General features: G+C 43.5%; 1 protein-coding gene across 1 annotated transcript in view; it reads left to right on the top strand.

Moving 5' to 3' along the window:
• LOC142741709 (cilia- and flagella-associated protein 337-like) overlaps nt 1-16167 on the top strand; it is a 170494-nt gene that overhangs the window by 151358 nt on the left and 2969 nt on the right. The window contains exons 27-29 of the mRNA XM_075851051.1: nt 1718-1806; nt 11358-11548; nt 14932-15032. Of these exons, the coding sequence (XP_075707166.1) occupies nt 1718-1806; nt 11358-11548; nt 14932-15032 (381 nt within the window). The remainder of the gene's footprint in view (nt 1-1717; nt 1807-11357; nt 11549-14931; nt 15033-16167) is intronic.

The raw sequence follows: 16167 nt of genomic DNA on the forward strand, positions 1-16167 counted from the left end.
CCACTCAGTAACATTTCATGAAGCGACTGTTGGCAAATAAAAGCATTTCCATTTGCTTCATCTGGAAAGGAAAATTATCCCTGAGTATACCAACAAGAGCAATGAAGCTGAAGACTCTGAAGCTCTAAAGACTAACATTGCAAAAGAATGTGGCAATGACTTCACAATATTAACATAACTTAAGTGGCATGAACATTAAAAGTTAATATAAAGATAATCAAATTGACAAGGTGATATACACCGGTTAGGCTTGTTGTATTACAGCAGTGGTCTCCAACCGGTGGCTCCCCAGCTGTTGCAAAACTACAACTCCTAGAATGCCCTAACAGCATGCAGCAATCAGGAAATGCTGGGAGTTGTAGTTGTGCAGCAGCTGGAAAGCCACAAGTTAGAGACCACTGTATTACAGCATGGGGATCTCGGGATACCATAGTATCATTGTCGATCATCACAGTCCAAAAACAGGTAGGTTAAGTAAAAAAAAATATTTACGATTGGACCGAGGATTGACTTTTTGCAATCCCTATCGAACGGAGCAGCAAAGTATATGCCGGCTTTTCACTGCATAACTACAAAGCATTAGAAGGGGTCTGTTTTTTCACAAAGTGCAACTTTGTAATTAGGGTTGGATTGGCCCACTAGAATACCAGGGCCCAGGGGCATAATGACAATAATGAAGACAAACCCATTTGAGGACAATCACTTGCCGTTAAGGTCTATTTCTTATTATTTTGATGTTTTTGATATTATTACATGATAACAAGAATGCTAATGATATTAAAAGTGAATGTGTGCAAGTCCTATATAGATGGAAGGTGGGCCCAAGGACCCCAAGTCAATGCTGCTTGGAGTTCTCCAGGCAAGAGGGAACAATTTTCAGGTGACTTCTAGAAGGCCGCTCCTGCAACCTCCCGGTGCGCTCAGCTGTTGCCATGATTCATCTGGTAATCTGCATAGGGAATAATTCTTATTCCTTATACATGTTCCTAGGTAGATAATGATAGATCTCGAAAGACGACAAGCCTTCTTTACCATAAAAGATGTAAATCTGTGAAATAGTCACCACAGGAGATAGTTTTAGCTGAAATGTTGACTTCTAAAGAAAATCATCTAAACCTTTCTTGAACAGAACATCATAAATACTTATGTGAATACAGAACAACATCAATACTTACGTGAATATGTAGAATTTTTGTTTGAATGTTGATCCAATCTGATTGCCACTTGGTATCAGGAAGGACATTTTTCCCTTTAAGGGCGATTGGATCATGCCACATCCTCTTGTTGAACTGTTGTCTTTTTTCAACAGTGCTAACTACTGTATGTTCACTGTGTACTATGTAATTTCTGCCGGGACCTGAGCATGCAGACGTAGCCCGCTAAAAGAAACCTGTGGGTCTACTAATTAGTAAGCTGAGACTTTAGGGGTGAACTGGGTACATCCTCTCTGGGTAAAAACTGGATTTTCAGCAATTGCCCTGAGTGTCACTTTAAGTAACAGTAGTGCTTACCCCCCAAATAAGTTAAATTATTGAAAAAAAATGACTAATGTTTTATCGCAGGTGGCAATGAAATATATTTGAACTTTTTCATGCTGGGATAAAAAAGATTAAAAAATGCACCAAGAATTTCATCCAATATGCTTTCTACTCAGGATCTTAATGTTATATTAAAACCTGCCTTAGATCAATAACAAAGTTCTTATTTAATTTTTTAGACTTGAGGTCATAGATGAAGATAAAGTTGTCTTATCTTCATCATTAGACTGTGCAGCGCGACTCTGGAGCATTGATGGAGAATTTATAGGTTAGTGCATTTTATGTATTACTATACGGCTTCCTTCACACACACTTTGTTTCAGCATTAAAAAAAAAAGTGCTAAAAACCCCCCAAAAAACACCACTAGAAACGAGAGTAAACACATTGTGTGAATCCAGACTAATGTAATGTTATCATGTTTGTTGCAGATAAGAACATTTCTTGACTTAAGGCCCATTTATCGGCCAAACAAACGTTAATCGTTATCGCCAGCACATCTCCACATGTAAACAGGAGATGTGCTGCCGACAATATGCAAACTGTAGGGGGACCCAATGCTTGTATTAACAGTATTAACCATACCGTTTTCATCGGCCCATGTAAAGGGCCTTTAAACAAGTGCCGATTGACTTATGGGCAGAAATCTACCCATATAACGGGACATTTAGTGTCTAAATGGCTGTTATAACCTGAACAAATTATAGGTTACAAGTGGTTTTAAAGTTATACCTAAGTTTAAATGACCATGAGGCTGGGTTCACACGACCTATTTTCAGACGTAAACGAGGTGTATTATGCCTCGTTTTACGCCTGAAAATACGGCTACAATACGGCGGCAAACATCTGCCCATTCATTTGAATGGGTTTGCCGACGTACTGTGCAGACGACCTGTCATTTACGCGTCGTCGTATGACAGCTGTCAAACGACGACGCGTAAAAATACAGCCTCGTCAAAAGAAGTGCAGGACACTTCTTTCAGACGTAATTTGAGCCGTTCTTCATTGAACTCAATGAAGCACAGCTCAAAATTTACGGCTGTCAGAGAAGCCTCGCAAAATGCGAGGAGGAGCAATTACGTCTGAAACGAGGCAGCTGTTTTCTCCTGAAAACAGTCTGTCATTTCAGACGTAAAAGCCTCTCATCGTGTGCACATACCCTGATGATTAACAATTATTAAAAAAAATCATATGGTTGGAGAAACAAATAGTTTCTTGTCTTTCACCCATAGAGCTCAATTTTCACTTCCAAAAAGGATTGCATTTAGTTATGTAATATGTGTAATATGTGCAAAAATAATGAACACAGGAAACCCATAAACTCAACAGTAGGGTTTACAATACAGGGAAAGAGATTGGAAAGAACACGAGGTGTCGGCAGAAAGGAACACCATATAAAAAATAGTCCTGAGGGTCAGGTAGAGGACATTAACCCCTTCCCACAAATGGGCGTTACGGTACCTCCTTTTTAGCGGTGCGTTCCCGCAAATGGGCGTAGAGTAACACCCTGAGGATGAAGCGGGCAGAGGAGATGTGCACGCTTCATCTTCAGCAGGTGTTGGCTGTAATATACAGCCGACATTCCACTGCAATGGCGGCAATCACCGTTATCTCCGATCGCTGCCCTTTAACCTGTCAATAGCGACAGCGGCATTTATGTGATTGACACAGAGGGAGGGGGCTCCTCTGTACCCCGTTGGCCCGCCGGAAAAAAAAAATAGCGGGGTGCCGATGGTTGCTATGGCAACCAAGAAGCTTAGCAACTGCTTCCTGGGTGCCAGATACGGAAGCCTATTAGGTCCTGCCCAAGGCAGGTCGTAATAAGCTTAACTGTCAGTTTTAAAATGACAGTTACAATACACTGCACTACACAAGTACATACATAAGTAGTGCAGTGTGTTGTACAGGGGATCAGAAGATCAGACCTTCAAGTCCCCTAGTAATGTAAAAAAGAATGTTTACGGCTATGTTCACACGGGGTATTTTGCAGGAGGAATATCTGCCTCAAAATTCCGTTTGGAAGTTTGAGGCAGATATTCCGCTCCCTGCACGCCGATTTTCGCGCCGTTTTTCGCCCGCGGCCATTGAGCGCCGCGGGCATAAAACAGCGCGAAATACGCTTTCTCTGCCTCCCATTGAAGCCAATGGGAGGTCAGAGGCGGAAGCGCCCGAAGATAGGGCATGTCGCTTCTTTTTCCCGCGAGGCAGTTTTACTGCTCGCGGGAAAAAGACGCCGACGCCTCCCATTGAAATCAATGGGAGGCGTTCTCGGGCCGTTTTTGCCGAGTTTTGCGACGCGGTTTCCGCGTCAAAAAACTCGGCAAAATACCCCGTGTGAACATAGCCTTAGTTAGATAAATAAATAAATAAATAAAAGTTATGTAATAAAAACAATAATCGCCCTGTTTCCCTGGTCAAGTCCTTTATAATTAGAAAAAAAACAAAAAAAACTATACATAATGGGTTCATATCGGCCTGACCTATAAAAATATCATATTATTTACGCACGGTGAACACCGTAAAAATCTAAAATAAAAAAACAATGGCAAAATTTCCTTTTTTGGTCACGTTGTTTCCAAAAAAACTGAATAAAAAGTTATCAAAAAGTCGCAAGTACCACAAAATTGTACCAATAAAAACTAGAGTTTGTCACGCAAAAAACATCACACAGGTCTGTCGACAAAAAAATAAAAAAGTTATGGCTCTCCGGATATGGTGACACTAAAACATTATTTTATTTAGCAAAAGTGTTTATTGTGTAAAAGTAGTAAAACATATAAAAACTATATAAATTTGGTATTTCCGTAATTATATCGAACCGCAGAATAAAGTAAACAAGTTGTTTATACCGCACAGAGATTAAAAATTTATAAAAAAAGTTAAGAGAATTTCTGTTTTTTGGTCTCCTCACCTCCCAAAAAATGGAATAAAAACTGATCAAAAAGATTGCATGTACCCCAAAATTATACTAATAAAAACTACAGCTCGTCCCATGAAAATCAAGCACTCACACAGCTCAGTAACGGAAAAATAAAGTTATGACTCTCGTAACACAATAATGCAAAACGACGGCCAGGCTAAATTATATGTGCAGCAATTCTTCACCTAAAACCCAACATCATCATCATCAGCAGCAGCTAGCCCCCACTGGTAGACGCTATAAATGCAGCGGAAATTATGACATTTTGGGGTCTGTGCTACATATGGGGCTAGTAAAGAAGTCAAAGATTAGGCAATGCTGCAGTGCGGATATTTTGTACAATACCAAGGACATCCTTTAGAAGTGTGAATCCCAAAAAACTGGCCTGGGCATAAAGGATTGATTCAAAGCGTACGTCACTATCCATGGATAATTAATTTTATTATTAATTTACCCCATTATTACATCATCCTATTATGAACTGATGCACTTCACCCAGCTAACATATACCCTGATGTACTCCGCATAGCTTACATATACCCTGATGTACCCCGCACAGCTTACATATACCCTGATGTACTCCACATAGCTTACATATACCCTGATGTACTCCGCCCAGCTAACATATACCCTGATGTACTCCGCCCAGCTTACATATACCCTGATGTACTCCGACAAGCTTACATATACCCTGATGTACTCCTCACATATTACATATACCCTGATGTACTCCACAGCTTACATATACCCTGATGCACTTCACCCAGATTACATATACCCTGATGTACTCCTCACGTATTACATATACCCTGATGCACTCCACCCAGATTACATATACCCTGATGTACTCCGCACAGTTTACATATACCCTGATGTACTCTGCACAGTTTACATATACCCTGATGCACTCCACCCAGATTACATATACCCTGATGTACTCCGCCCAGCTTACATATACCCTGATGTACTCCGCACAACTATACATATACCCTGATACACTCCGCCCAGCTTACATATACCCTGATGTACTCCGCCCAGCTAACATATACCCTGATGTACTCTGCACAGCTTACATATACCCTGATGTACTCCGCACAGCTTACATATACCCTGATGCACTCGGCCCAGCTTTCATATACCCTGATGCACTCCACTCAGATTACATATACCCTGATATACTCCTCACAGTTTACATATATCCTGATGTACTCCCCCCATCTTACATATACCCTGATATACTCCTCACAGATTACATATACCCTGATGTACTCCGCCCAGTTTACATATACCCTGATATACTCCTCCTCAGGAGACACCAGCGCTCACTTCTGCTTCACTCTGCTGCGTCCCGTAGGGTGCCTTAAAGGGCCAGCGCGCGCACCTGAAAAGTATGTGAAATTAGCCCATGATCACCCTGGACTATAAGAAGGTCCCTGCCCCTTCCTTCATTGCCTGAGTGTTGTTGTGTTTACCCATGTTAGTCTTTACAAATGGTCCCTTAGTGTTTTCCAGTTTGCAATGTTCCTGTACCTGCTACCTGTATCCTGTATCCCGTTCTACCTTGTTCTTTTGCAATAGAGAGTTGGAGTCATGTTGTGCTGTATACTACGCCTGCTGTGTTACACCACACCTGGTGTCTGCCTGCTGCCAATGTCCCATCCGAGCCTAACCATCGCTACTGTCTGAATTTCCACAGGAACCCTTATTTGAACTATAGACATTGACTTGGTATCCTGTTGGCCAGCTGCTATCCTGCTGCAGTGGTACGGCCCAGTGGGTCCACACACCCATCGTGACAGTCGCTCATGCGCACTGCCACTCCATTCATTCGCTATGGCAGCACAGGAAAAATCAGAACACTGCACTTGGCTATCTCCGTCACTCCCATAGAGAATTAATGGAGCGGCAGTGCGCATGAGTGACCTGCCGCTCGGTTCAAACTTGGTGTTCGGGCAACTTTGGGCTCCCTGTTCTCGTAAACGGTAGGGGTCCGAGCTGTCGGACACCCACCGATCAGCAAGTTACCCCTTACCCTACGGATAGGGGGTAGCTTGTTGTAACCGGAATACCCCTTTAAATAGGCTCTTAATACTGGCAAGGGCAGGAAAAGGAAAAAGCAGGGGTATAAAATGCCTAAATGTCAATCATTACGTGAGGCCGCCTACTGGAGTAACGACCGCTCGTCCCCATCCATAGCTCCATGTGACAGGAGCAAGCGAGCGCCGATCTACGATATCTCGTTGATAGGCGATCGCTGCACCGGCCGCGTGTCGGCCGCTGTAAAAGGGCCTTAAGGATTTTGTCGTTTAAGGTATAATCAAAATACAAGACAATCAAGGTTATGTAAATGGAACAGGCAGAATGAATGTCCACAAGAGGATTACAATAGGTGTAAGAACAAACGCATAAATGTATAAAGGATAATAGATAGGAGTAAGGTATCGGAGACCAAATGATATAATAGTATGATCATAGTTAAAACATAGTAAAATAACTGCAGTAATCTTCATAGGTAAAGATATGCAGAGATTCCCTTTAAGAACATGTATGTTCAAAACACATGTGCATGCAGGAGCCTGTATTTTTAGAATTGCAGTATGTTGTCATTATTTGAAAATAAAAAGATACATTTTAGTGGATGAATTTCTGGATTATTTGTCTTTTTCCCATAGAATCATATATACTAAACCAGAAACACACTTCCCTGGAGCCATTAACCTCTGTAACCTGCATTGCCATTTTTGGAGCATTCTGTTCTTAATGCAACCAAAGATAAAAATATGTCAGAGGCGTCATTCACACTTCTGTATGTGATTAGTATTTTTCAAAATCAGTTGTGGACGCAAAAAAGTATAAAGGTTTCCATTATATTTTTTCTTTATTTAGGATCCACTCCTGGTTTTGGCTTAAAATAACAGATGCAAAATAGTGATCAAATAAGGAATGTCTATGGGGCTTTAGGCCATGTTCACACAACATATCTTCAGCACGGAAAACATGCACATTCCGCACAAAATCAATGCAAAACGGCATACGAACAGCGTCCCATTAATTTCAATGGGAAACCTCCTGTTCCTATGGCACAAAATTGAAAACCATGTCGCAGGAAAAAAAAAAAAAAGAATTGACATGTCATGTTACATGGGGCCTATCCTGCATATTCTATTGCAAATCCATGTTGGATTTTTGAAAAACCAGTTGTGTAAATATGGCATTAGGGTATATTCACATGCAGCAGATTTGCTGCAGACATTTCTGCCACTAAGAATCCGTTCTAATTATCTGAATGGGGCTGTTTCTGCAACATGTGCATGGATTTCTAGACATTCCATTCAGATGAATGGGACAGATGAGGAAGTCTCTGCAGCAAAACTGCCGCGTGTGAATATACTCTAAGGGGAGATTCACACGAGCGTTGCGTTTTTGCGCGCGCAAACAACGCGGCGTTTTGCGAGCGCAAAAACCATTTGACAGCTGCGTGTGTCATGCGTGTCTGATGCGCGGCTGCGTGATTTTCGCGCAGCCGGCATCATAGAGATGAGGCTTGTCGACGCCCGTCACTGTCCAAGGTGCTGAAAGAGCTAACTCTTTCAGCACCCTCGACAGTGAATGCCGAACACAACAGCGAAAAACCTGTAAAAAAAAAAGATAAAGTTCCTACTTACCGAGAACTTCCCGGCCGTTGCCTTGGTGACGCGTCCTTGGTGACGCGTCCTTGGTGACGCGCCTCTCTTGACATCGGGCCCCACCTCCCTGGATGACGCGGCAGTCCAAGTGACCGCTGCAGCCTGTGATTGGCTGCAGCCTGTGCTTGGCCTGTGATTGGCTGGAGCTGTCACTTGAACTGAAGTGTCATCCCGGGAGGTCGGACTGCAGGAAGGAGACAGGAGTAATCGGTAAGTTAGAACTTCGGTTTTTTTTACAGGTTCATGTATTTTGGGATCGCAAGTCACTGTCCATGGTGCTGAAACAGTTTAACTCTTTCAGCACCATGCACAATGAATCTCTCCCGACGTCGCGTACCGATAATTTTTTTGCCGGGATCGGCCAAAACGAGTTTGGCCGAACCCGGTGAAGTTCGGTACGCTTGTCCGGCTTCGCTCATCGCAAAGACACTCCGTTTGGATGTTCGGAAACAGAAAAGCACGTGGTGCTTTTCGGTTTTCATTCATCCTTTTCACTGCTGTTGCGCGAATCACGCTCGTCCCACGGAAGTGCTTCCGTGTGGTGCGCGTGATTTTCACGCACCCATTGACTTCAATGGGTGCGTGATGCGCGAAATACGCAGAGTTATTGAACCTGTCGCGCTTTTTGCGCAGCAGACAAACGCTGCGCAAAAAGCACGGACTGTCTGTACTGCCCCATAGACTTGTATTGGTCCATGCGTGCCGCGTGAAAACCACGCGGCCCGCACGGACCGAATACACGCTCGTGTGAATCCCCCCTTAACAGACAAGAATAACGCAGCATCTCACGCTATTTGTCTCTATGAAGATCCTGGCCGCTATCAGTCAGGGGCATACACTGGTGTGAACTGTGCTTTATGCTGCTAATTTGATACAATAAATAAGATTTTGTATTTGGCTGAGATTTAATTTTGGCATCCACAGTAAGAATAACCTCCCTGGAGGAAATTGACTTTCAAGTACTTAGTTGATCTGAACTTGAGCTAATAGACCCAATTATCTTATAATTTTTCTATGTAAGTAACACAGACTTTTACATTAATTAGTGAGACTAGACGGATTCCAGGGAGATTATACATCCTGTCAATTGAATTAGTTATGAGAACACGTGAAGTACATACACTAATTGTTTCTCGTAGCATAAGTAATATTTGGTGTCTATCAAGGTGGAAAAATAAAATAATTAATAACATGAAACATTTCTTCATTATTTTTTGCCATTGCCACTGTAATAGATGTCAAATCAATGTTATATCCATTTTTACATTCATCAAAAATCTTTGTAGTTACATGACTGGTTTCTAGGCCACAATGTAAAGGGTGCAGCCCCTTACTGCCATACTTGCCTCCTTTTCAGAAGTGACATCAGGGAGATTCAGAGAAGCGATGTATTTTGCATGCCTTGCTAAATTGTTTAACATGCCCCGGCCATTTATATAGGACACACTCCCAACCTAATGCATTTGAATCACAAATAGTACATATAACCATCTTCATCCCACCCCAAGATGAATACAGACCCCAGAGCAGACCCCTAAACAAAAACAAATCTCAGACCAGAGCCCCATAACAAATGCAGACCCCAGACCAGACCCATTAAACAAATACAGACCCAGATCAAATAACCTAGACAAATACAGACCTTAGACCAGACTGGTAAACAAATAAATACCAGACTCTTTAGACAAATACAGACCCCAGAAAAGACCCATAAAGAAATACAGACCCAAGAACAGACCCCTTAAACAAATACAGACCCAGATCAAATAACCTAGACAAAAAAAAGACCTTAGACCAGACCGGTAAACAAATAAATACCAAACCCTCTAGACAAATACACACCCCATAAATACAGATCCCAGACAAGACCCATAAACAAAGACAGACCCAGACCAGACCCTTAGCTGAAAACAGACCAGACCTCGTAAACAAATATAGACCCCAGATCAGACCCCCTCAACAAATACAGACCCCAGACATCAAGCTTTAAACAAGTAGACCGAGCTTCAAACATAAATACTCAGGCCCTAAATAGGGACCTCAGACCAGAACCTGTAAAGTTTGGTACCTCATACACTCCTGGTTTGACTCGGCTCGTTCACTACTCTTGTTGCTCACGGTGTTGCCTTGGGCAACTGCCCCATTTCCCTTAGCTTCTGTGTACCCTTGTCTGTTTGTCTGTCGTGCACATATTGAGCGTAGGGACCGTCGCCCAGTTGTACGCCGTCGCCTAGGATGGGTCGTGCAAGTAGGCAGGGACTGAGTGGCGGGTAGATTAGGGCTCACCTGTCTGTCTCCCCACCCCATAATTACAGAACCCCTAAACAAATACAGACGCCAAACTACACCCCCTAAACAAATACTGACCCCGAAATACAGACCCCAGCCCCCCTTAACAAATACAGACTCCTTCGAACATATCCATTAGGCAAATACAGACCGCAGACTAGACTGCAGATAGTTACCTCTTCTCATTCCTACAGCTTGCACTCCTCTTCAATCCCAAGTACCCAGCCATTGTCAGCGACAGAGCTCGGGTTTGAAGAGGACTGCAGGGACAAGGAGAGTCCGAACATTGTATAAATGTGTCTCTCTCCATTGTAGTTTATGGGAGTAACTCTCATAAACTACCATGCAAATAGCTGTGCTTATGCCTGGCCCGCTTCGTGACTCTCTCAATAACTGCACTAGGGGAGGAGGGGACCCCCATTCCTTAGATTATTGGAAGTCCCAGAAGTGGAATCCCCACCTATCAGACATGTATAATATATACTATTGGTGTCTAAGATTGGAATACCCCTTTAAGTGGTATCGCAGGCCCTTGGGAGTGGAACAATCTGATAATGTGGCCCTCGTACCAAAAATAAGCTAGCGCGCCCCTGTTTTAGGGCAATTATTCTGGGAACCAAAATATGTAATTGAGAACAGTCTTAGAAGCACATGCTAATTTCCATTCCCAGATGGTGTGTTGTATCATTCCTGCCCCATAGAGACCCAATAATAAACAAAAGTATTTTTTACATGACAGTGCCAACTCCCTGGCATGATGTTTTCTGCCAATTAAAGTAAAGATATAGTGGCCAAATAATCAAGTGGATTTGGTTAGCAAAACTGTGTCAAAAGACTGTATGTAATCTTTATCAATATCTGCACATGAGAACGTTGCACTGATAGAAATTTTAGAACCTATATTTACATCTCATATATTATTCCAGGAACATTTGGCCAGGCAGATCCATGGGAGGTGTTTACCCCAGCATCTTGGAAACATCCCATGGTGCCATATGAGATCCTCATTGACCCAGAGAGCATGCCCGTGCATGCTGTTCTGGAGGGACCCACAAATGAACCAGAAGAAAATACTTCTCAAGAAAAAGAGGAACCAAAAGAAACAACAGATATAAAGGTTTGGAGGACAATAAATTATTTTTGCTGAAACTGAGGTATTGTTCAGGACAATGATTCAGCAATAGGCACAAAGGGAGCAAGGGTGTAGCTATGGGAGGCTGGTAGGGCATGTGCTGGGTTTTGAGGGCAGCACCACCGGCACCAGCAGGGAGGGTTACGTACTATTTTGGCAGCATGCCCACTCTGCATTTTGGAGGAGAGCGAGGCCACCACCCAGCTGTCTGTAGAAATGCAGAATCATTGGTAGGCCGATAAATGATCGTCATATCTAAGTATGCAAAACAGGAAACATTGATTTGTATTGAAGGGTGAACCGAAATTCGGTGTGTTCGTTTCTTTATACTCAAACATTTTTTTTCTAATCTGTTTTTATTTTTTTATTTTTTTTAAAGAGTAATATTTTGTACTTATGCTTTTACTAGCAATAACATTTTACAACGCAATTTGACTCTTTTGAAGTCCACACCCTCAGACTCTTTCACGCTTTTTCCCTCCGAGTGGCAGTTGTCTACCGCCCACCGGGCTCACCCCGCCAATTCCTGGATCATTTTGCTGTCTGGCTTCCACAGTTTCTATCCTCTGAAACACCCACTCTCATCATGGGTGACTTCAACATCCCCATTGATAACCCAATCTCCTCATCTGCCTCCCAGTTTCTATCTTTAACCTCGTCCCTAGGTTTGTCACAACTTACTAACTCTCCTACACATGAAGACGGGCATTCGCTTGACCTGGTCTTCTTCCGTCTCTGCTCAGTTTCTGACTTTACGAACTCTCCTCTCCCGCTCCCTGACCACAATCTTCTCTCCTTTACTATCAAATATTCTCTGCCTCCTCAGGTCGTCCCTACGTATCAGACATACAGAAATCTACATGCCATTAACACTGTGAAACTCATAGACAGTCTACAGTCCTCATTGTCCCCTATCTCTTCCCTCTCCTGTCCCAATCTGGCTGCCAAACTTTATAACAACACTCTCAAAAATGCATTGGATGAAGCAGCCCCCCCCCTACACTCCGAACCACCCGACAAAGACGACGACAACCCGGGCACACGCCTCAATCCCGCTTTCTTCAGCGGTGCTTGAGATGTGCCGAACGACAGTGGAGAAAATCGCATTTGGATGCAGATTTCCTCCATTATAAATTTATGCTCAAAACTTACAACTCTGCCCTTCACCGAGCCAAACAAGTCTATTTCACTTCTCTCATCTCCACACTATCTAATAATCCAAAACGCCTCTTTGATACTTTTCACTCCCTCCTTAGTCCTAAAGTGCAGACGCCAATCACAGATCTCAGTGCTGAAGACATGGCCACTTATTTTAAAGTTAAAATTGACAACATCCGGCATGATATTATCTCCCAGTCCCCTAGTATCATCGATCCCCTTCCCTCCCGCACTCCCTCTTCTTCACTCTCAGCATTTGACCCAATAACTGAAGAAGAAGTCTCGAGGCTCCTCTCTTCTTCTCGTCCTACTACCTGCCGTAGTGATCCTGTCCCCTCACACCTCCTCCAGTCCCTCTCCCCAGCTGTCACTAGTCACCTGACTAAAATATTTAACCTCTCTCTTTCCTCTGGTATCTTTCCCTCCGCTTTTAAACATGCCATTATAAACCCATTACTGAAAAAAACAACTCTTGACCCATTCAGCGCTGCTAACTACCGACCAGTCTCTAATCTGCCCTTCATCTCCAAACTCCTGGAACGCTTGGTCTACTCTCGCCTTATCCACTATCTCTCTGCTAACTCCATTCTTGACCCCTTACAATCTGGTTCCGCACTCTACACTCCACAGAAACTGCCCTTACTAAAGTCTCAAATGATCTCTTGGTGGCTAAATCAGACGGTAAATCCTCTCTCCTTATTCTTTTGGATCTCTCTGCAGCCTTTGACACTGTAGACCACAAACTCCTACTTAACATGCTCCACTCTATTGGCCTCAAAGACGCGGCTCTCTCTTGGTTTTCCTCCTATCTCTCTGACTGCTCGTTCAGTGTGTCATTTGCTGGTTCCACTTCTTCTCCTCTTCCCCTTGCTATCGGGGTTCCTCAGGGATCAGTCCTAGGTCCACTGCTCTTTTCTCTCTACACAGCTCCTATTGGACAAACCATCAGCAGATTTGGCTTCCAGTACCATCTCTACGCAGATGACACCCAATTATATACCTCTTCCCGTGACATCACCCCTACTCTAATACAGAACACCAGTGATTGTCTGTCCGCTGTCTCTAACATCATGTCCTTTCTCTATCTGAAACTGAATCTTTCTAAAACTGAGCTCCTTGTGTTCCCACCATCTACTAACCTCCCTAAACCTGATGTCTCCATCTCTGTGTGTGGCACTACCATCACTCCTAAGCAGCACGCCCGCTGTCTCTGGGTTATTTTTGACTCAGATCTTTCCTTTACTCCTCACATACAATCACTTTCACGCTCCTGTCATTTTCACCTCAAAAACATCTCCAGAATCTGCTCTTTTCTTACGGAGGAAACCGCCAAAACTCTCATTGTTGCTCTGATTCACTCTCGTCTTGATTACTGTAACTCATTACTAGTCGGTCTTCCCCTCACTAAACTCTCCCCTCTCCAATCTATCCTCAATGCAGCAGCCAGGCTCATCTTTATGACCAACCGCTACACCAACGCCTCTAATCTGTGCCAGTCACTGCACTGGTTGCCCATCCCCTTCCGAATAAAATTCAAACTTATTACTCTCACCCACAAAGCTTTCCACAGTGCTGCACCTCCTTACATCTCCTCCCTCATCTCTGTCTACCACCCTACTCGGGCTTTACGTTCTGCCAACGACCTTAGATTAAAATCCTCCATAATCCGAACCTCCCACTCCCGTCTCCAAGATTTTTCTCGTGCTGCACCCGTCCTCTGGAATATGCTACCCCAGACAATCCGATTAATTCCCAATATCCGTAATTTTAAACGTGCCCTGAAAACACATCTATTTAGACAGGCCTATGACATTCCCTAATCTGACTCCTTTCCATGGCCCTCCTTTTAGATTAGTCATCAGAATAAGATTCCCTCACACTCCTTCTCTTCATGTCCGTCATACACGGATACTGGCTGGTGACCGGCTCATGCAGCTTTATGTTACCACCCATGTGTATAAAAGATGGCCGGACCATTGTACAGAACAAACACTTTTACACTTTGTGTCTCCCTTATGTCCTCATAGATTGTAAGCTCTTGCGAGCAGGGTCCTCACCCCCCAGGTTTGAATTGTAAATTAACTTTGTCACTATGTAATGTCTGATATTGTTTGTTTCATGTCCCCTCTAAATTGTAAAGTGCTGCCTAATATGTTGGCGCTATATAAATAAAGATTATTATTATTATATAACTGTGAAGTATTTTGCAGAATGAAATTAACTACAATGCAAAATCCTTACTAACTGTAACAGAAGAAGATATCCAAGAGGAAATCAACAAACAGAACCTCTCCCATGGCAATGGAAAACGGTGAGATGTTCTTGTTCTGTCCTGTAATAGTGCCACGTACAGACCACATTTGGCTCAGTAGATGTGTTACAATTAATTCATAATCTTCTTTGTTTAATGGTTGTTTGCTGTAATTGAAATTAGATCTATATACACTAACTTCATGGTTAGCAAGTTACACACAAAATTGAATCTCATCATACAGCATACCTCCCAACTTTGAAGTATCGCAAAGCAGGAAAACCGATGCGGCGCGCGTTGCGTGGTGCGTCAATTTTTCTTTGCCTTTTAAGCCAAACCTCTAACCTCGCCCAATCCCCACCCATGCACACCCGGTTCAGCCTACACAGTATCATGCTTAAATTGTGCCTGCCCACAATATAATGCTACTATAGCTGCCCCCCAAACAGTATAATACACCATAGTGCCTCCCACACAGTATAATGCCAAATAGCTGCCCCACACAGTATAATGCTACCATAGCTGCCCCATACAGTATAATGCCCCCATACATGCACCCATACAGTACAAAGCCAACACAGATGCCCCCATACAGTATAATGCCAACACAAATTCCCCCATAAACTATAATATTCCATAGCTGCCCCATACAGCATAATGCCCCATACAGTATAATTCCCACACAGATGCCCCCATACAGTATAATGTCCACAAAGATGATTCCATACTGTACAATGCCCCTTAGCTGCCACCTTACAGTTGAATGCCCCCTTAGTTGCCACCACACAGTATAATAGAGTGCCAGAGTGCCACAATGCCCTTGTAGATAGTGCCCATATAGTGCCATAGTGCCCATGTAGATGGTGCCACTCACCCTTGAAGATAGTGCCACCCCCCCTGTAGATAGCTACCTCCCTCTAGATAGCACCATTGGGACTACCTCTAGGAAAGGAATCCCCAGCCAGAGCATCAGCCCCGCTGTTGCCGGGGATTCCACTCCAGGAGGAGCCCCTGATGTCGCTGTCCATATATGGACAGTGATGTTAGGGGCTTTAAGATGCCGAAATCCCCGGCAACGCCCTGGCCAGGGATTACGCTCTAGGAGGAGCCCCTGACGTCACTGTCCATATATAGAGAGTAACGTTAGGCGCTTTAAGATGCCGAAATCCCCGGCAACGCTCTGGCCAGGGATTCC

Source organism: Rhinoderma darwinii, chromosome 2 (assembly GCF_050947455.1).
Source record: "Rhinoderma darwinii isolate aRhiDar2 chromosome 2, aRhiDar2.hap1, whole genome shotgun sequence".
Classification (NCBI taxonomy): Eukaryota; Metazoa; Chordata; class Amphibia; order Anura; family Rhinodermatidae; genus Rhinoderma; species Rhinoderma darwinii.